Source organism: Filicampus tigris, chromosome 12, assembly GCF_054856515.1.
Source record: "Filicampus tigris isolate MCC_2025a chromosome 12, RoL_Ftig_1.0, whole genome shotgun sequence".
Classification (NCBI taxonomy): domain Eukaryota; kingdom Metazoa; phylum Chordata; class Actinopteri; order Syngnathiformes; family Syngnathidae; genus Filicampus; species Filicampus tigris.
In genome coordinates, this window is record NC_141228.1 from 5433602 (window position 1) to 5455204 (window position 21603).

Here is a 21603-nt window from a genome sequence, read left to right on the forward strand (position 1 = left end):
GCCAAGCGCAGACTATGTTCTGTCACCAAATTATCAGGTGCGTCGGGGGCGAGGTTGCTTTGTGCGCCGGTACGGCCAGACAGGCACAACACGGCCCCAAACACGCCAGACTAGACTTATGCTGGCACGAAAATTAAAATAAGATTATAAATAAAATTTAAATCAAAATAAATGTTACACCCATTTTTACGCCGAGCGTATGGGCGCCAGCCTACCAAAATAGGGCCCATAGTGTTTTATATATAATTGGGCTATAATTATTACTGCATTATTACAAACTGCTCTGTGATCAAAACTTGTGCCAACTCATGCACTGAATGTTAAAAAAAATATATGATGAATTAAGATTAATATATTTCCTTTACACAGCTGGATCTGACGAATGTCAGAGACTTTCATCTTGCTCAGATTTGTGTAAACTATTCCTCAGATTACGTTTGCCTGAATACCCTCAAGCATGATAGTCTCAAGTCTTTCACTGAAAGCATTTGAGACATACTGCTATACAAGTGTGAACAGAGTTCAATATGGTTTGAACAGTCTATGAAGCAGTTTGAAAAAAATACTCTTTTCAGTCCTGCAAGCACGACATCAAAACATTTCAGATTGTGCTTAAAACATTTGAGCAGTGTTAAACTTCAGGGACCTCTTCCACACGTCAACTGGATATATTTTCCTGCTTTTGGGCGGAGAGTCACAATCCCTCATTCCGCCCACGGACAGGGGGGTTTAGGTCGGAGAATGAATCACAGAAAAACACTGGGGCATTCGATTAAAAGTTGTAACTTTTAACAGTTGTATTTGTGTGCAAATGCAGATAGGTGTACAGTCGTGTGTGAAAAATATGGTGGCTAACAAGAATTTTGAGTAGAAATTTCATAGCAAGGTCACATATGTCAGACAAAAAAAAGCTCAAAGCAGGCCTTTTCTAGCACTGACATTGCTAACTTTCAAGACGTTGGCATGGGATCAACTGGCATTCAGTGCCCCATTATCAATCACAATGACCAGTATAAGGCAAGGCAGGCAAGGCAAGTTTATTTGAATAGCACATTTCATGCACAAGAAAACTCAAGAGTGCTTTACATAAAGCATCAAAAGCATTACAGAAAGAGAAATAAAACATTAAAGCGGAAGTCAGCGCACAATACACACTGATTGACGTCTTTGTGGTAGTAGATGCTGTATGGCATACTGCAGTCTGTAATACTGCAGTAATCATGGCATAATGTCAGTATTATTATAAACCAGGGGTGCCCATAACGTCGATCGCGATCGACCGGTCGATCGCAAAGGCATTGTGGGTAGATCGCCAGCCTGTCATCCGTCCTCACTACTGTATTGCTACGCTCAAGCTACATTCACACCAACTGCTTTGGGAGCGTTTCTGGCGGCGCCTTTGAATTGGAATCAATGTTGTTCGCGCGGGTGGGCGCGGTTGCGAGCGGGGCGGCGCGAATGATGTGTTTGGAGCAGTGGGACGCGGAGCGAAGCCCCGAAAATCCGCCCATTCGCTCCATTCGGCGCGTATAAAACAAGTCAACTTTGTTTGCCGCGGCAGCCAATCAGCATCGGGCATACTACGCCACACACAGCTACACAGCGTCCTGTTCCCTCGGCGGCTTTTTTTTTTTTTTTTTTTTAACAGTTCTTGAACTTTACCAAGACAGCACTATTGGTAGCATTAGCATAGTGTGCAAAAAAGTTGCCTTGTTTTATACTCGCCGAATGGAGCGAATGGGCGGATTGTTGTTGCTGCAAATCTGCTTGAGGCTGGCTATCAGCAGGTACTGTCCGGACTATGCGTCCCTGGCTGATTCCATTCAGTGCAAGTCATCAGAGTAAGGTAATTACAAAACATTTTTTGTTGTTGCTATGTACGTTGATGCAGTCATGCAACATACACCAGCATATGGTACATATGAATATTTTCAATATATTCTCAATATATTTTGAAATAATGTGTTTTGCATTTTTAGTAGGTGGTAGATAATTTTGACTCGGCCATGTGCCTGAGTAGCTCTCAGGCCGAAAAAGTGTGGGCACACCTGTTATAAACTATACATTATATAATAAAATTGCATGTGGCAAAAAGGAGAGTTTATATGTATGTAACTGTATACAGATATTATATTGCACATTCACACAGTATGTCTGTAAGAATAGAAAAATAAATGTAAAAAATATATATAACTCGTTCAACTAAGGCTGTGGTTCTCAAAGTTTTTACAGCCAGAACCAGCTAAAAATATGTTGTTTTACAAGTACCACGATATTGACCATTATCCAAATACAGTAACATAGTAAGCCTAACTGTTCATAAAAATATACCTAAAATATACCTTTATTTATTATTGTAAGCCACAGCAACATTATGCATAGTTGAAACATTAACACTGCGCTTGAAGACAACAAAATACAAATGTAGGAAAGTAATGATTACATTTAAATGTGTTGAAAAAATGTTTAAAAACAAAAACTTCTTAAACATTAAAGATCTTCCTCACTGATGATAACTTGGCCCATTTCTACCAGTACAACGTGCAAGTAACCATCAAGGTCTGCCTACAACCCAGAAAAAAAAACATCTGAAGTTTTATTGCATTTTGTGTGATTTGGCTGACAATGTCTCTGCCATGTGCATGTATGCGCTTACCCTAACCTTAACCCACGTAAGAAGAAGGCGGCAAAACATAAATGTGATGTCATGGCTAACTACACTTTAGTGTGTGTAGGAGATTTTTATTCTGTTTAGCCACATTGTCTCAGAGGTTTCATGACCCAGCGCCAACCATGCAGCTCATTATCATGCCTGCTTTTATTCATTTACAGACACTGTGTATCAGAAAGAATCTCTTTTAAATGGGGTGGGAATTGTGTCATATGGCAAAATCAGTGTCATTTAGTCAATACTTTGATCAACGTAATGTTTATCAAAATTTCCTGACCAGGCTACAAGAAGCTTCTAGCTTTGTAACCAAACCCCATACAGAAAAAAACGATAATTGGCAGCAATCAAGCCCTGGCTTGCCCACTCACATCACAAGTTTTCTTAATGTGCATCTGGATTAGCAGTGGCAAACTCGACGAGCGTAACACCCCACCCCATGACAAATGGATGGATTTACTACTATGGCAACTGATAATGTCCAGCCACAATATTAGGCACACCAATTGGGCTGGCTTTCGATATGCCGTAATGAAGAACTTATTTTTGTTTCAAAAAACACATTCGTATGAAGATGCTTCCAAATGCAAATTGCAGTGCATCATGGGAATAGGAAATGGCGGCTGCTCAAGACCCTCCGTCTGTGTACATGCAGAATTTGTACACCGTGGATAATGGCTATGTTCACACTGCAGGGCTTGATGCCCAATTTGGATTTTTTGTTAAATCCGACCTTTTTATGTACTATTCACATTACAAAAACATATGTGACTTCTAATGTGAACGCTATATCTACTAAACACTACATTTACTAAAGTCATTGTCATTGCAAGCACGTTATAATGAACCATCTGCGTGGGTGAATTACTACCGTATTTTCCGGACTATAAACCGCAATTCTTTTCCAACATTTTGAGCCATGCGGCTTATAGTCCCGTGCTGTGGATTTTTCTTTCACCGCTCAGGACGCTCTAAACGGAATGACAGTACAATTCAATGCAATATATTTCCTATTAACTGGATGTGACTGCAGGTGGAAGAGTTCAACAGGCAAGGGCGCCATAAACTAGGTTATTGCATTAGGTGCTGTAATGCTTTGATTCTATGTTTTCCTAGAGGTCTGTGAAGTGCACATGAATGCGTTTGGCTGATGTTACGTCTGTTCTGTTGTTTCGATGTGAACTGCTATTGTTGATTTAGCACGTCGTGTGTTAGATTGGCTGACTTTATTAACATAAAACAAGACAGGTGCATATGTAGAAATGTAGTAGAACAATAGATGGTGGAGTCTGGTGGACATTAGCTGACAAACTGGAGCGGCAGTCGGCAGTGAAATGAAGATAAGTACTGTTTATTTTCTCTTGGTTCTCTTCTGTTTTAATCAGCAACGTTGCTGCAGTGGTAAAAGGCACTGTTAGGAAAGAATCTGCTCAGGTACATACATGTACATTTACAGTTCATAATCGTTCTGTAAATGCATTAATTATAAAAGTTTTCAACATAGATAGGTGCGGCTTATATAAAGGTGTTGCTTATTTAAGTTTTTTCCAAACTATTCTAAAAATATAGTGGGTGCGGCTTATATAAAGGTGCGTGCGGCTTATAGCCCGAAAAATACAGTACTATAACCACATAAATCAACATTATGCTTCATGTTTAAAGTGGGATTAAAATAAAGTTAAATATAACAACACTGTTACTTAAAACAACTTTGCGTTTTCTCTCAAGCAATCGTTCCCGCCCGTGCCCGACGAGTAGGTCAGATGTGTATGGATGAGCGGTTAAACGCATCAGATACATATCCGATTTGTATCCACATACGAAAGATGACCAGGTTGGACTTGAAAAAAATCTGAATTGTACTGTTCACACTGCATGAAGAAATCCGATAAGAGTTGCATATGGGAAAAAAATCAGAATTGAGCTGGAGTGTGAACATAGCCTTTGTTATGTATGTAGTTAGATTTATTGATGTGTAGAATTACTGGGTTAACTTACAGTTGCGCCATGAGTCAGAAGTGCTTTGACAGAACTCACATTCCTGCCATTTTGCATTCATAGGAGGTCTTAAATAAAGATTGTTATTCTGGCTTCTACTGCATGATTTGTGTCAAAACACACTTGTCATGTTTGGTCTGTGTTGATTTGTTGTTTTTTTTTTTTGGTTTTGTTTTCTCAGTTTTTCTGTGTCTGTCTCATCAGTAATTATTGTGTCCACCCGTGTGCATTCCACTCCCTAGTGTTAGCCAATAAGCTCCCTCCTACCTATTGTGTCTTGTCCAGGTGTTTCTCGTTGTCTCATCAGTGTGATTGTATTTAAGTTCCTTGTTTTTGTTCAGTTCTTGTCGGGTCATTGTCTGTGTCTATGCTGTCCTAGTCTGTCTGTGCCTTAGTGGGGTGAAGTCTCCGTTGGTACGACTATGTTTTGTCTCGTTCATGTCAAGCTTCCCCGCTCATGGTCACGCCGATCTCCGCTGCTCCGGTCAAGTCCTGCCACGCTACCCCGGTCAAGTCCTGCCTTGCTACCCTGGTCTCTGTCACAGCACAATAAACTCACCTGAATCTTCCTACCTTGTCACGCTGCTGCTCTTTGGTTCCACTATACCACTTCCTGTCACCCGAGCGTGACAATACTTAGGTGTCAACTAAGGATAGACCGATTATTGGCTGGGCCGATTATCAGCGCAGATATTCTGCATTTTGATGAATCGTATCGGCCTTTTTTATCAAATCTGATGGCCGATAATAAATCAACTTAAAATAGTGTTAACTTCAAGGAACTATTTGTTTACATTTTCAGTTAACTTTATTAGAGATTCTATTAACCCTGGGAACACTCTGCACCTTTTGCTTTTGTTTGAAAACAAAACAAAGATAAGTGAAATTTTAACATTTCTGTCATTTTGAAATTTCGGAGAACTTTATTTACTGTCGAAAACTATAGGGAGCAATTGTTTAAGTTTTGCCCTGCGACTGGCTGGCGACCAGTTTGGGGTGTAGTCTGCCTTTCGCCCATTGTCAGCTGGGATAGGCTGCAGCACCTCCCCGCGACCCTGTACAGGATAAGCGGTTTGGAAGATGATGATGATGATGTTTAAGTTTTGATGTAACTTTTGAAGACATGCTGATGACCCTGGGAGCTCCCTGAACTTTGTTAGAATTTTACAACAAAGATGCATATTGTAAAAAATGTATAATAATAAAAAAACATCAATATTGTGCAAATCTGAAAAAAATTTCAACAAACATGCGTAAAGGCATTTCAACAAAGTTAGAGTTATAATTTGTTTTATTTTTTTATGCCAATATTTTCATTTTTAGTCCGCTGATAGTGTAGTGGTACACACGCCTGAGTTGTGTGCGGGCAGCGTGGGATCGATTCCCGCTCAGTGACAGTGTCTATGTGTGCCCTGCTACTGGCTGGCGACCAGTTCGGGGTGTAGTCTGCCTTCGCCCATTGACGGCTGGGATAGGCTCCAGCAACTCCCCGCGACCCTATATAGGATAAGCGGTTTGGAAGATGACATGACATGACATTTTCATTTTTACTGCAAATGAATATCGGCTCCAAATATTGGTCATCGGCCTCCTTGACTACTAATAATCAGTATTTGTATCGGTCTATCTCTAGTGTCAACATTTTTCTTATTAATGAAAAGCAAAGCATAAAAATTAATTCTTAAGTCTATTTTATCATGACTTGAACATTTTTACAATTACTGGTCGCACTTATGTGAAGTCATCCTATACTGGGGAATAGTAGAGCATTTAACAACCGGGTCAAGCAATCTGCTCATCCGACAAAAGATCAAGGCTCTCAGTTTCACAACAGACACATTTTTACAAACAAGGGGTCAAACGCACGTCCTCAGGCTGTGACAATGTCCTGTCATTTGTCAGTTAATGACACTGCTCCTTCCCTAAAAAGTGATTGGCAGGCCAGTCTGCCAAATAATGAACTTCCTCAACCCTTACTTTCACGACAAAATCAGTTTATTCTTTCATTTGTGTGTGTAAAAAGCAGCCATTTGCAAGAGGAATAAAATAAAAATTGCTAATCTTCATTACACTTTTACTGCAAAAAATGATGATGTGGGTGGACTGAAGTGTTGGTGCTGAATATGACATGAACCATTTCTGGCTAGGGGCTTCTGTCTGAGAGGAAACCCATCTGTCTCACTCCCCCCCAGATACTATGCAGAAACCTGTCTCGTACTGTCAGAAAACCATTTGACCACAATCAGAGATGGCCGCTTACCTTGGGTCCAGGTGGTCCTGCTTGTCCAGGCTTTCCAGGTGGACCATCGGGACCCTGAAACAGTCAGAGCGAGAACATGGAACGCAGTGTTATGTTTAGTCACTGATAACAGCCTGTATTGAAGATGACTCATATACAGTAATGAATACCAGCTGTTACATGAAGGCATGATTGTGGCATGTTTTTGGAAACATCCTGGCAGGGTGATTATTACCTTTAATCAATAATATGAACCCATTGTTACAGATTACGTGATTCCCTTTTAAATGCTCGTTTATGACCGCCGTGCTGCTATGAAAGGGAGATTTATATCCATCCATCCATTATCCAATCTGTTTATCCTCACAAGGGTCACAGGAGTGCTGGGGCCTATCCCAGCTGTCTATGGGCAGTAGGCCGGGGACACCCTGAACTGGTTGCCGGCCAATCGCGGGGCACACAGAGACAAATAAACATTCACACTCACAATCAAACCTTGGGGCAATTTCGAGTGTCCAATCAACCTACCATGCCTATTTTTGGAATGTGGGAGGAAACCGGAGTACCCGGAGAAAACCCACACAGGAACGTTGAGAAAATGCAAACTCCACACTGGAAGGCCGGGGCTTGATCCGAACACACGAGCTCTACGTTGTGAGACGGACGTGCTAACCAGTGGACCACGGTGCCCAGACGTGGTACAACCTGAGCTGGTTGCCAGCCAATCGCAGGGCACACAAAGACAAATAACCATTCACACTCACAATCATACCTAGGGACTATTTTAGAGTGTCCCATTAACCTACGATGAATTTGGAATATGGGAGGAAACCGGAGTAGCCGGAGAAAACCTATGCAGGCACGGGCAGAAAATACAAACTCCACACAGGAAGGCGGGACGGTCAATACGATTGCAATCAAAGACGAAGTTCAAGTCTGGCATTATTTTCTGTGCATTTGGGATGCATAGTAGAAGATATTCACTTTTATATTCATATATATTTGGTGATTCATGGTATTGACACGCATTATACTCCTTTTTTTTTTCAAACTACTGTTTGTCTACAGGATGTTTGTTCGGCTCGAAATACCATTAATTTATTACATTGACATCAATTCTTGGTGCACCTAAGGCATTTCATTACGTTAACTTCAGGTATGTAAGAATTAAATCACGACTGCACATGCAGCGAGACACACGCACTCATACATACCACAAAAGACACACAATCACAACCACACACTATAAATATGCTACATTCCTGTATCCCTGCTTCTTACAGGCCATGCTTGCTCTCCACTACAGCCAAGGCAGAAACATATTTCTCTTTCATTCAGTTCAGTCTTTGTTCAGTCTTTCAAAAGTGCTTTCCCATAAAGGGTATATGTCATTATTATTTATTTCCCATAGAGAATACAGCACACAGTGTCAAAAACCACTTTTGGTGCATGTAACATTTATTACACCACTATATGTTCAAAACAAAAATATATCTGCTGGCTGTTGGCATTCAAGAACTATGTGCTTTACCATTTCTTTTTTAAAAGAGTACATTTGAAAATTCATGAATAAAAATATCGTATTTTAGTATTAAAAACATAATTTGAGTTAAATTTTAAATTTTAAAGCTTTTACTTTTGGGTATACTGCACAGACATTTGTAATTTCAACTGGTGTTAATTTAGGGCAGCTGTAGTTTAAAATGGAAGTCAACCTACACATATTTTTTTCAAGAACATGTTCTATGCAAGCCCACAAGTTGAAACACGTCATTTTGATAAACATTGTGTTTGTGGAATAAGAGTTAATCGACCCGTTTTTAACCATATCTGGGGGCAGCCATTTGGTCACATCTGTCAAAAAAATGACATCACAACTGCTCAGGGCTCAGGTAATGACCAGTGGCGGCTCAGCTTTAGAAAACAGGCGAGCCCATGAGATGGCTAAAAAGGGGTGGATTTTGCTGCTTAACTCATATTCCACAAATGGACTATTAACCAGAATGGCGTGTTTCAACTCATGGGCCTGCTGGGGACATATTATTGAAAAAAAAAAGTTTGGGTTGATTTACGCTTTAAACTTTGTTTTGCACTGTTTATAGTTTTTAAGTAATGTTCACTTGAACTTGAATTTGACCTTATCTTCCCAAGGTTTAGACTAATAACAACTAAGCCAAATATGACTTTTTAGCAGAGGTGGGCATCGCCTAACCATCACCGAGTTCCCATCTGCAAATTTAAATGAACCACGTGGTCCCAGTCGGTCCGAGTAAGCCAAACGGCGTCGAGAACGGACTTAACGTGTACCACGTCACACACAGGTGCCGCACTCCTGACACGCGGCTGAGTAAGGAAAAAATAAAAAATAAAACAGTGTTGTGTACCTTATTGTTCCATTGTACCATATTGTTTTCATTTCACCGATTACCACGATGTGTTTGCGTCAGTTGTTTTTGTTTGATATTTTTTCTTTGTTTGCTGGCGTGTCTGCTCATGTGGCACATGCGTGAAGTGAAGATTACGTTCTCACCGCCGATTGGTTGTCGCCGACGAGGGACTGACTGGGACTACGTGGGTCATATAAATACACAGAAGGGAACTCAGTGACGGTTAGGCAATACCAAGCTCTGTTTTTTAGAACAGTACGGAATAGGGTTGAAAGACTAATTGCATTTGCAATACAATCCGGATTTGAGAAAATGCTATTATGTAATCATGAAGGCTGCGGTTTAAATGGTTAAATGGAAATAAGTTTATACCTCTAACTGTAATGGATAAACTGTCTTTCATATGAATTAATGCTTCATTTGCCTTCTATAATACAAAAGAGAGCTGATATTGTTTGTTGTAATAAAGATACATTTTGAAAAAGTACCTTGAAAAAACTCATATCGCAATTATTTGGGAAAAAAATTGCAATTCGATTAGTTTCCATAATCGTTCATCACTAGTACGGTAAATGATTTCAGGAACCCATTTTGTTGCAAGAAACCTCAACCGTATACACAATGACCACAGCTTTTTCCTTCATTAAATAAAGCCTTGAAGACAGAATCAATCACTATCAGCACGTAAGAACATTGTTGGAAACCGCCATCCCAGTACCTTCAGAGCAACCTTGTTTGTTTCCATGACGAACGCCTCCACCACATGCTGTGGCATAGTTCAAAGGCTTTGATAACGGTTTGAAGCAGAGTCTGTCACACTATGCTGAGCCAGCAGCGACAAAACCACAGACTGACCGCACACTGCCCTAAGCTTCCGACCACATAATAACTCCAAGCCTCACTCTGTCTGTGCTTCATGACTCGGAGGGTTTCCATGTGTTCTCCAACCTTTCACGAGTAGACATCTTTCACTTTTGACCAGCTGCTCTCATGTCCACCATCGTAGGAAGGCAGGAGAGTGGCAGCAAAACAGGCATATTAACATATGCCTTTGCAAAGTAGCCATGATCATAATCATCAGATTATGACGTAATAAAGAAAAATCTATGGTTTACAGGTGGTGATGGCTAACGTAAAAACATTACAGAACAGTGGAACTTCAGTTCCATTTTCAAACAAATACTTCTCTGGTTCGTGAACTAGGTTACTTTCAGTTTGCGAACCATCAGAGCATCATTGCAGAATGATCAGGTGTGCTTTCTCTCACAGCGTGAATGTTGTTCATGCCACGCGTCATGTATTTTACATACAGATACCTATCTTTTTGTTTTTTGGTTCTAAATCATCTCAGTACGGCTCAAAAAATAGTGAAAAGTACAAGTGATTGTATATCAAAGTGGAAGTCAACCCAAACATGTTTTTTCCCAGAATATGTTCTATGCAGGCCCACTCGTTGAAATATGGCATTCTGATTAATATTGCGTTTGTGGAATATAAGTTAAGCAGCAAAATGCACCCACTTTTAGCCATCTCAGGAGGTGGCCATTTTGTCACTTCTGTCAACTGAAGGTGAGATCGAAGTTGCTCAGGGCTCAGATAACGACCAATTACGGCTCACCTGTTTTCTGAAACTGAGCCATGATTGGTCGTTATCTGAGCCCTGAGCAGCTTTGATGCCATCTTTAGTCGACAGAAGTGACAAAATGGCCACTCCCTGAGCTATATAAAGCCAGGTGGTTTTATCATATTCCACAAACGCAATATTAATCAGAATGTCGTGTTTAGACTAGTGAGCCTGCATCGAACATATTCTGGAAAAAAATGTTTGGGTTGACTTCACTTTTAAGAAGCTGTAGAAAGTCAGAGGCCCTCAACTTCTTGCCGGGCGTCTGTGCCAGCTGTGCGCACAGGTGACTTGTTTCTAGTCCTAAAACTGATTCATTCTGTTTCCATTTATTTCAGTTAGGAACAGACTCACAACTAATTAAGTTGTAGGATCCACTGTATTTTCACAATATGTTATTGTGTTCAAGGATGTGAGTTAGACGACATAACGTGAAAGGAAGGGAGACATGCATTAATGCTAACAACAAGTAAACACACAAATCTGAATCTGACGTCATCCAAATATGCGATCTGTGACAAGAACAAACCCATCAACACATAATAATAATAAACCATGCCCAAATAAGTCATAAAGTTCATCCATGAGCTTGGTGGGTCGGGAAAAAAAACACAAAAATGAAAAAATTGTAAGGACCACACCAATAAAATGTATGTGCTCTCTTGTATATTGCTGTTTTTGCATATCACTTAATGTATGTTGCTGTTTACCTGCATTTTGAGCATTGGTGCACGCCAGTAGTAGTACGTATGTGAAAACAGAAAATGTATTGTAGCGCTAAATTGGAAATGGGCACATTGATCTGAAGTGTAAGTCCAGAACACCCAAACTGCTCTGGTGACTGACACTGTTGCTCCCTTTCTTATCGGAATGCATGCGCTTACGTGGATTGTTACTTTCAGGTGGACAGCAAAGTGTTAATAGAATTAAACGGGAAAAAACTACAATACAATACAACTTTTATAGCGCCTTCTCAACAACTGCAGCTGTAACAAAGCACTTTACGGTTAAACCAACTGACATTGCAAATGTTACTCACCCTTGAGCCTCTTGCTCCTTGAGGACCAGGTAAACCAGGGGGACCAGGAGGACCCTAGAAAAGAGAATGAGAGAGAGAGAGTGAGAGAGACAGAGAGAGAGAGAATGAGAGAGAGAGAGAAAAAAGAGTTAGAGTATGTTAATGGCAAGCAATAACATGCAGTTCGCTGTCCCAGCCTCCACAGTGAAAATGTGCAATATTTATGTAAGGTTCAAAGACGGGAGCCAGTGTTCAGCGAATAGCTATTTTTTGTGAAGCTCTCAGCAGTAGGGGTTAAGTTACTTTTTGCAGAAGAGACTGTTACTGCTACTACTGTTATCAGACTTGGAAATGTTTCAACCTTCACAAAAACCTGTTTTGTGGCCGGTATTTCGTGATCTTTGGGCCAGTGACAAGCGCTGATATGATTGTGATTTAAAGGGGGAAGTAAACCCAAGCATAATTTTTTCAAGAATATATTCTATGCAGGCCTACTAGTTGAAACAATATAATATTAATTCATATTATGTTTGATTAATATTGTGTTTGTGGAATATGAATTAAGCAGCAAAATCCACCCATTTTTAGCCATCTCAGGGGGCGGCCATTTTTTCACTTCTGTCGAATGAAGCTGGCATCACAGCAACCAATCATGGCTTAGCTTCAGAAAACATGGGGTGTGATTGGTCATTACCTGAGCCCTGAGCAACTGTGATGTAATTTTCACTCGACAGACGTGACAAAATGGCCGCTCCCTGAGATAGCTAAAAACGTGTGGATTAACTTCGCATTCAATATTTATCACAATTATTGAAAATAATTTTGGGTTGAACTTTGGGTTCTTTAATTACACTTTTCATTTTTTAAATTTAATTTCCACTGGTTAAGTTCCTTTCTGACATGCATGGCGCTAAACCAGGGCTAGGGGGTGCTATGGCCCCGTAAGAAATCTGTCTAGCCCCACATCAGCCCCCCCAAATGTATTTATTTATTTATTTAAGTTTAAAAACATTGCAAGTTTCCCTTCTGTTCCAATACAATTCCTGTTCTCATGTTTAGGCTGCGGCTGTACCCCGTGTGTGTTAATGAGGGCAGGTGAGTCTTTCAGTTACTTGCGCATTACGTTAAAGTCAGTACACGTTCGAACATTTGCAAACATGATCAAACGTATTTGCAAAGTATGTTCGAACGTATTGATAAAATGTAGGCTAGATGCTAAAAACATGCGCATGCGCAAGTCAGTACCAGGTGGCATTATGGGGAAGAATGCTGAACAGAAATCATACACTGCAGCTATAGTAATAAAACCATAACAATTATGAATAAACAATGTTTACTTCCAAATATTTTGGTTTAATGTAGGCCAAATGCTAAAAAAAATTGCATTTTTCACTTCAAAAGTCAATACCCCTTGGCATCATGGGAAAAATGCTATGTTTCTAGCATTTAGCCTACATTTTATGAATACTGTAACATTGAAACGTACTTTGCAAATATATGCGAATGAGTCCACACTTCGGTACAGACATGCTTCTGGTGTGTAATGACAAGGATTTACTACTACAGCAGCAAAAGGCACAATAGCCAAGCAGGATTTTTTTACCACAATGCAATGCGGGATTCTAGTTAGGGTAAGCCATTTTAAACCAAAAAGAAAAACTTCCATTGTTACAAGCGGAGGTTTCGAATTCAACCGTAACTTGTTTGCTGCCCTTAACTAAAAGGGATGTAACACCCCTCTGAAAGTGCGTGTTTGGAGAGGCAGAGCGCACTCCCCTCACATTTATTTCTGAATGCAGCCTATGTTATAAATCAATCAACAGCTCGTGCTTGAACTGTTTCCATCTGTACTGCCTGATGCACAGGGCTCTGGCTCTTCTTTTTTGGGGCACTCTGAATAACCAAACGGCACAATTGAACAACGCTCTCAAAGACTTTGAGAGCCTCTATTATACAGTATGATACTGTATGTGCAAACAGTATGTACCTTAAATATTGATCATCAATACCAATCAGCTTCAGAACTGCATTGCATCATACTGAGTGCTAATATTTTGACAGTCTGTAGATAAATGAGATACCAACGAACATATTAGAAACAGCTCACAGTACAGTGGAGTGCAGATTAACATTACTGCAGACTAAAATATCAGCACTAAAGTAGACTCAGTGTTAAATAGTGCACTAACAGTGTTAATTAAAGAAGACTATTATATTTGTGAAGATAAACATTTTGTATAAGTGCAATATTAGTCAGGTACTGTAAACTAGTGTTTGCAGATATAGAGGGAAGCTACAGAGTTATGTCACTGGCTACAGGTCACAGTAATTATTTGATTAAGTATACTGAAATGGCAATGCGTACCTGATATAAGTTTATTAAAAATTGTGAATGGAATTACCCACTGTGTGTTCTTTAAGTCTCGTTAGTGAACACTGTATGTACCAAAGACATCGACCGAATTAAAACAACAATAAACACAAGAATAAATAATAACAATTAATTATAGAGGTGTTGAAACTGCTGTCCCTGCACTTGTTTTCAGTATTGTTCTCCTCGTTTTTTATTGATTTGTGTGGCGTTTGCGTGTTCTCATTGTGGCCCTTCTCCAGGTACTTTCCTAGTGAATGCACCTACAAATCAGGTTAACTATGTATTAAACGCTAATGTGAAGCTATCATAAAATGGATGTTTATCTATAATTGCCCTGTGATTGACCGGCCACCACAGCAGTATGCCTCGCGTCTCACCCGGAGAGTCAGCTGGGAAAGTCTCCATCCCAGAACAGCATAAGCAGAGGAAAATGATCGACTGGATGAATTAGACTTTTATTGCACAATCAAGGGTGAGCGTATCATACATACGAAACAAATGCTGCTAACATTTGCCCTCCCCATATGTTCATGTTTTTTTTTTTTTGTGTGTGTTCATATGCTGTATTGAACATGAATGAATCCCTCATAAGTCCCTTTTGTATTGAGAAAATGACCAAAAAATTATAACACAAGATCAAGTATGCATTTCAAGATTATGGAAATTTTACATAGATCAGGAACAACCTGTGTATACACCTCTGAACTGGCACAGTCTACTTGGAAATATGACTGCCAGAGAGGAAGGAAACCGGCTTGTTTCAAGTTCACCCACAGAACTCAAGACAGGCTGAACTTCAACTGATTGTGCATTCAAAACAGGCCTGCAAATGGTGACAGTAGCCAAAACCTACCCTCAAAGATGACAGTAGAAAACGCCAAGTGCTTCAGGACCAAGCTGTTGTTTTTGTCAGTTTGATTGCATCAGATGTTTAATCCATGAGATCATATCACTTAATTGTAATGTGCATAGTACACTCATCTGAAGTTAACCATCTGTTATTGTAGATATTACCCAGTGTCATGGTTCAAAATCTGGGTCATAGTGGATTTTTGATCTGTCTACAAATAATAATTCAATGTCCTACAGGAATTGATTACTGATGCAGTTTCCAACAATGATTAACTCCACATTTCCACATGATAGCAAACTCTTTATCACGTCACACTGAGCTCAATCAGTTTTCCCAGATTGAATACAATATGTTTATCAGAGTTGGGCAGTCCGTTCCTGGGCCGGACCGGTCGGACCCTCCGGCCGGGCCGGGTGCCCATTTTTTGGGCGTGGGGTAGAGGCTGACAAATTTATAAAAAGGGCTGGACTAAGCATGGCCGGAAGTGGATTTTAGTCCTGGCCCACTAGTTTGGCAGCGCGTGGGTGTTATATCACGTATGTGTGTAAAAAGCAGCTACTCACCCACGTTCCCCCTTAGCCGCCACCTTCCAGATCGTTTTCGCAATAAAATTAAATGCATCGTCTAGTCATCTCGGTCCCTTTATGGTCGTAGCGGGCACGATATCCATTGTTGTCGCTGTCTTTTTGAAGCGACGCCCCCCAACTGGGAATGCAACCGTTTCAAAACAACTTGTGTCCACGAGTATAGTCAAGCTGCGCGCAATGCAACTGTTTCAAAACAACTTGTGTCCACGAGTATAGTCAAGCTGCGCGCAGCACTCAAGGATGACGCCGGCACATCAAGGTGGAGTTCATGCACTTCTTCTGTCTCGTCTTCCCTACTTCCGGAAATACATCGTAGCAAACCTGCTGTGTATAGTGGTTTGCTGGTATGCTTTTATGTTGAAGGCCGGGAAGTGTGAAGGAGGTGAAGTATGGAAAATAAATAACTTGTTGACTGCAAATTCTGGCCATCTGTTGGACCCAAATAATTACACATACAATGCGACAAATCCAACCCCGGGGCTCGCAATGCAAGTAAGCACACGCAGTTGTACTACTGGCGCATTGGAAGCGTGTCCACAGCGCGTTCAAACTGTAAATTAGCCAGCAAATGATATTTAAAAAGCCTCTGCCGTTAGCATCTCTTCCGCGGCGACGTCAATCATAGACGCTTTTTTTGGGGGGTCGGGGGGTCGGAACGGGGCGAGGGCCGACAATGTTTATGAATATGGCCGGAGAGTTGCGGCTGGAAGGGTGCCCAGGTCAAGGGTGGAGGGTTGACGGCAAAAAAGGGTCAAGTGCCCAGCTCTGATGTTTATAATAAATACATATCATGAACATCCTACTACTCAGAAAAAAAATGAAAGGCAAGTTGAGCTATGTCCACTTACAAGCCTGCAGGCAATACAAAGGAAGCTGACAGGTGAGTCAAAATGCTTTACATTGTTTGGATGAAATATTTGATGCCAATCCACTCTTGGAAACATTACAGGGTATCTGCGCTCTAAAATCATGTTCAGCGGCAAAGTTATCCTGACAGCCAGCTTGATGTAAATCATATGGTTGAATGAAGAGCAACATTTACAGTGTATACCTCCATCCTTCAGAAGAGTTATTCTCTTTCACATGAAAGCCAAAGCCAAAGCAAAAATGTCAGCCAGCCATGCTATTTTAACAATTTGCACATACTTTACATGTAACGAGAACAGTGTTTCAGAGGTCATCTCTTGTATGTTTCCATGCATACTGGGTGTATATAAGAATGTGATATTGTCTCAAATTATTAGTTTCTTGCACTGTGTTATGTTTTACAACGCTTAAAAAAAATTACTTGCAGAAATGTTGCTCCAAATGTTTCTGTCATGGTTACTATAAGCTTTACAACTGAAAGAATACTTTTAGGGGAACAATATAATTAATATTGTTATTATCATTTTTATTTAAGCATCAAAATGCACTTATTTTTAGCCATCTCGGTGGGCGGCCATTTTGTCACTGAAGATGACATCGAAATTGCTCAGAGCTCAGATAATGACCAATCACGGCTCACCTGTTTTCTGAGCCATGATTGGTTGTTAGCTGAGCCCTGAGCAACTTCGATGTCATCTTCATTCGACAGAAGTGCCGACAGAAGGGCAAAATGGCCGCCTCCTCAGCTAGCTAAAACGGGTGGATTTATCATATTCCACAAATGCAATATTAATCAGAATGCCGTGTTTAGATTAGTAGACCTGCACGGAGCATATTCTGGAAAAAAATATGTTTGGATTGACTTCACCTTAAATGATGCTGCACTTTATGACGTATAAATTAAAAGTCATGTAATTCATAGGCACGTGGCTCAACTATTTGAAATCTTTCTCGTAAACACTTAAAGTGGAAAACCAACTAAACCTAATTTTTTCAAGAATATGTTCTTTGCATGCCCAGTAGTTGAAACAAGGCATTCTGATAAATATTGCATTTGTGGAATAAGAGTTAATCCACTCGTTTTTGGCCATCTCTGGGGGCAGCCATTTTGTTACTTCTGTCAACTGAAAATGATATCACAACTACCCAGGGCTCAGCTAACGACTAATCACGGCTCAGCTTTAGAAAACAGGCGAGCTGTGAATGGTCATTCCCTGAGCCCTGGGTAGTTGTGATGTCATTTTCAGTCGACAGAAATGACTAAATGTCCCCCCCTCAGAGATGGCTAAAAAAGGGTGGATTCTGCTGCTTAACTCATATTGCACAAACGCACTATTAATCAAAATGCTGTGTTTCAACTAGTGGGCCTGCTGGGAATATATTATCGAAAAAAATATGTTTAGATTCATTTCCCTTTAAAGCATGAATTGGTTAAGGTTACTCACCACTAGACCCGGCTCTCCTTTGGGACCACGTAAGCCGTCTTCATAGTCGTACAAGGGGTCTGCTTCTTCATACTCATAATCATATCCGTCCGTGTTCCTATCATCATAGCTGCCATCCAGTTGGTGTTGCTCTAAGGAGTCTGCATTATATTCATGATGCAAAGTGGTGCCACGAGCCACTGGATGAGTCTCCAGATGCTGCAGAGCTTCTTGAGGCCCAAAGTTTGAGTCCCCAAGGTTGGTTATGGAGGTGGTCCTAAGTCCTTCTTTTAAATTGCTTTGCCTCACTGGGGAAATCTGGCCTGGAGTGGCATCAGTGGGCTGCTGGCTCACAGAGTTGCTTTTGTTCTCTGAGCTGTTGTCAAATTCATCAGACTCCCCTTGGAGTCTCGCTCCTTTCGCCAACATGTTTTCGGATGTGGTGACAGTTGCATTGAAATCCGAAGCTGGTTGCCCGCTGTCAGTAGCTGAATTTGCTTTGTCAGCCTGAACTGAGGATAGAGTAGACTTCTCAATGGTTTTAAATGCAGAAAGGTGGCTCTGGTCTTGCAGATGTGCTTCTGGTATAGGACTTGAGGTTGAATAAAGTTTGAACATACTGTCAGAGGCCACTGTTCCCTTGGAATTTATCAGCATTTGATGAATATTTGCTGTTCCAAGAGAGGACATTGTTACAGAATTAGAGGGGCTATCTTTATCCTCAATAGCCCAACCATGATGTGGCCAAGACGATCGGTACGTGTCGGCCAGCCGGCACTGTTTTCTAAGGTAGTTGCAATAGTGTGCAGCAGCCTGGGCTGCAGGAAATATATCTAGTTGGCAGATTCGACCATTGAACGATGCAGCTTTGGGGTTCATCCTTCCCAAACTGAATAGAGCTCCAGAACTCCCAAGTGTCCGAGACCTCCCCAGGATTTGCTCCCGCTGGTGCACTGCTCCACAATCTGAATAGAAAGACACTGAGCGTGCTCGAACACCGATAGCAAAAGGGCGCTGGCGCCCATCATGCCAATTGTAAGTGAAGTAGACGGCGGCCTTCTCTGCTGTGTAGACGACCACTCTGTGCGGCAGGAGCTGAATGCCAAAATGCAGTCTGTCGCTGCCATCTCTTACACTGAAAATAAAAGCGTTGTTTGCTCGCCAGGAGCTCACACTTAGAATAACAGAAAACTCCTCACCGAATTCCGGAGGAAAAAGACTTCTCACGGGAGCCTCATAAAGAGAGATTGAGTCTAGTATTACCCCATGTCCAGAAAATGAGAGATTTATAGGTGAGGGAACAGTGGTATATGTGGTTGAAGGTTTGGCAGTTCTCTCGTGTGGATTGTCTGTTGTTTTCTGAACTGTTAGCCCAAGTTGATAGAGGACATCCACTCCTAAAAAAACAAAAACAGACAATATTAGAATTTAGCAGACTTGCTTTGTTTCAATAGTTGCCAAAAAAGGATCATACATTAAAAACATTGTAAACGTGGCCCCTGGGGTGGATGATCTTGTATAAATTACCGGAAAGTGACCTAAGCATCTTAACAGAAAACAACTTTGCTACATGTTATTCTAAATTATCTGATATCTGCTGTACTTAAGTATCATAAGTAATTCTTTGATATTAAATGTACTTAAAGGGGAAGTCAACCCTAACATATTTTGAATATGTTCTGTGCAAGCCCACTATTTAAAACAAGGCATTCTGATAAATATTGCATTTGTGGAATAAGAGTTAATCCACCCGTTTTAGCCATCACTGGGGCCGGCCATTTTGTCACTTCTGTCGATTGAAAATGACATTACAACTGCTCAGGGCTCAGGTAACGACCAATCACGACTCACCTGTTTTCTGAAGCTGAGCCAAGATTGGTCGTTATCTGAGCCCTGAGACACTGTGATGTCATTTTCAGTCGACAGAAATTACAAAATGTCTGCCCCCTGAGATGGCTAAAACCGGTGGATTTTGCTGCATAACTCATATTCCACAAACTCAATATTAATCAGAATGTCGTGTTTCAACTTGTGGGCATGCTGGGAACATTTTTTTTTTTTAAATGTGTTTGTCAAGGTTGATTTCCTCTTTTAGTATTTGAAATAAAAGTAAGGTATAAAAAAAGTGAGTGCTATGAATTTATATTCTGTTTGTATTTGTTTTAATTGTATTCATCAAATTTATTTAAGTGGTGCAGATTTGTGTTTTGGCTAATGAGCAAGTTAGTCTGGCCATCTGGTCTCAAGCCAGAGGGAGCGAGAGAGTGAGAGAGAGACAGAGAGAGAGACAGACAAACAGACATACAGTATAGACATATGGAGAGAGAGCGAGAGAGAGAGAGAGACAGAGAGAGGGACATACACACTCACTTCCTACTGATGCACCCATATAATGACTACACATACAGGCAGGACTATTCTTTCAATGTGTGCTCAGTGATTACAGTAACAAAGATGGTTTGGGGAAGTGTATTGGAGTAAAAGATACATTTTATCAGAGGTGAAAATTTTACAAAATTTTGCTTCTCCATCATTCGTCATCCATCAGCAGCCTCGGTAGCCACCCGTCATTCGCCAGTCCGTCATTTTTTGTGACTCATCAAATGCTAATCAGCAGTCGGTTACTCCAGTGATTCTCAACTAGTGGGCCATGGCACATTAGTGTGTGTGAGAGATCTTCAGGTGTATCGCGGTAAAAATTACCCAATGACAATTATTTTAACAAAAACATATTATTCTCTAACAACTTTTTGGTGGGGCGGCACGGTGGTCGACTGGTTAGCACATCCGCCTCACAGTTCAGAGGTCGTGGGTTCGATCCCTGTGTGGAGTTTGCATGTTCTCCCCGTGCCACATTCCAAAACATGCATGGTAAGTTGAAAGTTCTCTAAATTGCCCCTAGGTGTGATTGTGAGTGCGGATGTTTGTTTGTCTCTGTGTGGCCTGCGATTGGCTGGCAACCAATTTAGGGTGTCCCCCGCCTACTGCCCTAAGACAGCTGGGATAGGCTCCAGCACTCCCCGCGACCCTTGCGAGGATAAGCGGTATGGATAATGGATGGATGGATGGATGGATATATATTGTGTGAATCATTTTGCTAAGTGGTGTGCCGTGAATCTTTTTCCAAAGTGAAAGATGTGCCTTGGCTCAATAAAAAGTTGAGGATTAGTCAGTCCGTCAGTTAGTCTGTCAGATGTCCGTCCATCAGTCTGCCCCCCCGCCCCACCAGCCCAACCTAAAACAAAAATGTCAGCAAAATAGCCGTCCATCGGTGACAATATTAAGTGAAAATGTGTTATTGTAAAGCTGTGTAAGTAGTAACAGGAACATACTTGATAATACATAATGTTTTAATTTCTGACAGCCTTACTATTTACCCATGTTTCACTTATCTCCACAATAAATAAATCTTGGAATTAATATGGAAATAAAATCAATGGCATATATCGATTCAAAGACTGTTCTAATAGCTTGCTTTGATACTTGAATACAATTATTTTCCTGTAAAATACAACTGTTGAACGATACACCAAAGAAGTACAACTAATATGGTAATTGAATTTG

At 40.8% G+C, this 21603-nt stretch overlaps 1 protein-coding gene across 1 annotated transcript in view; it reads right to left on the reverse strand.

The window, feature by feature from the left end:
• Nucleotides 1–21603, reverse strand: part of col24a1 (collagen type XXIV alpha 1) — a 116243-nt gene that overhangs the window by 79961 nt on the left and 14679 nt on the right. The window contains exons 3-5 of the mRNA XM_086047753.1: nucleotides 18061–19436; nucleotides 11956–12009; nucleotides 6927–6980 (exon numbers count right to left, since the gene is read on the reverse strand). Coding sequence (XP_085903879.1) covers nucleotides 6927–6980; nucleotides 11956–12009; nucleotides 18061–19436 — 1484 coding nt within the window. The remainder of the gene's footprint in view (nucleotides 1–6926; nucleotides 6981–11955; nucleotides 12010–18060; nucleotides 19437–21603) is intronic.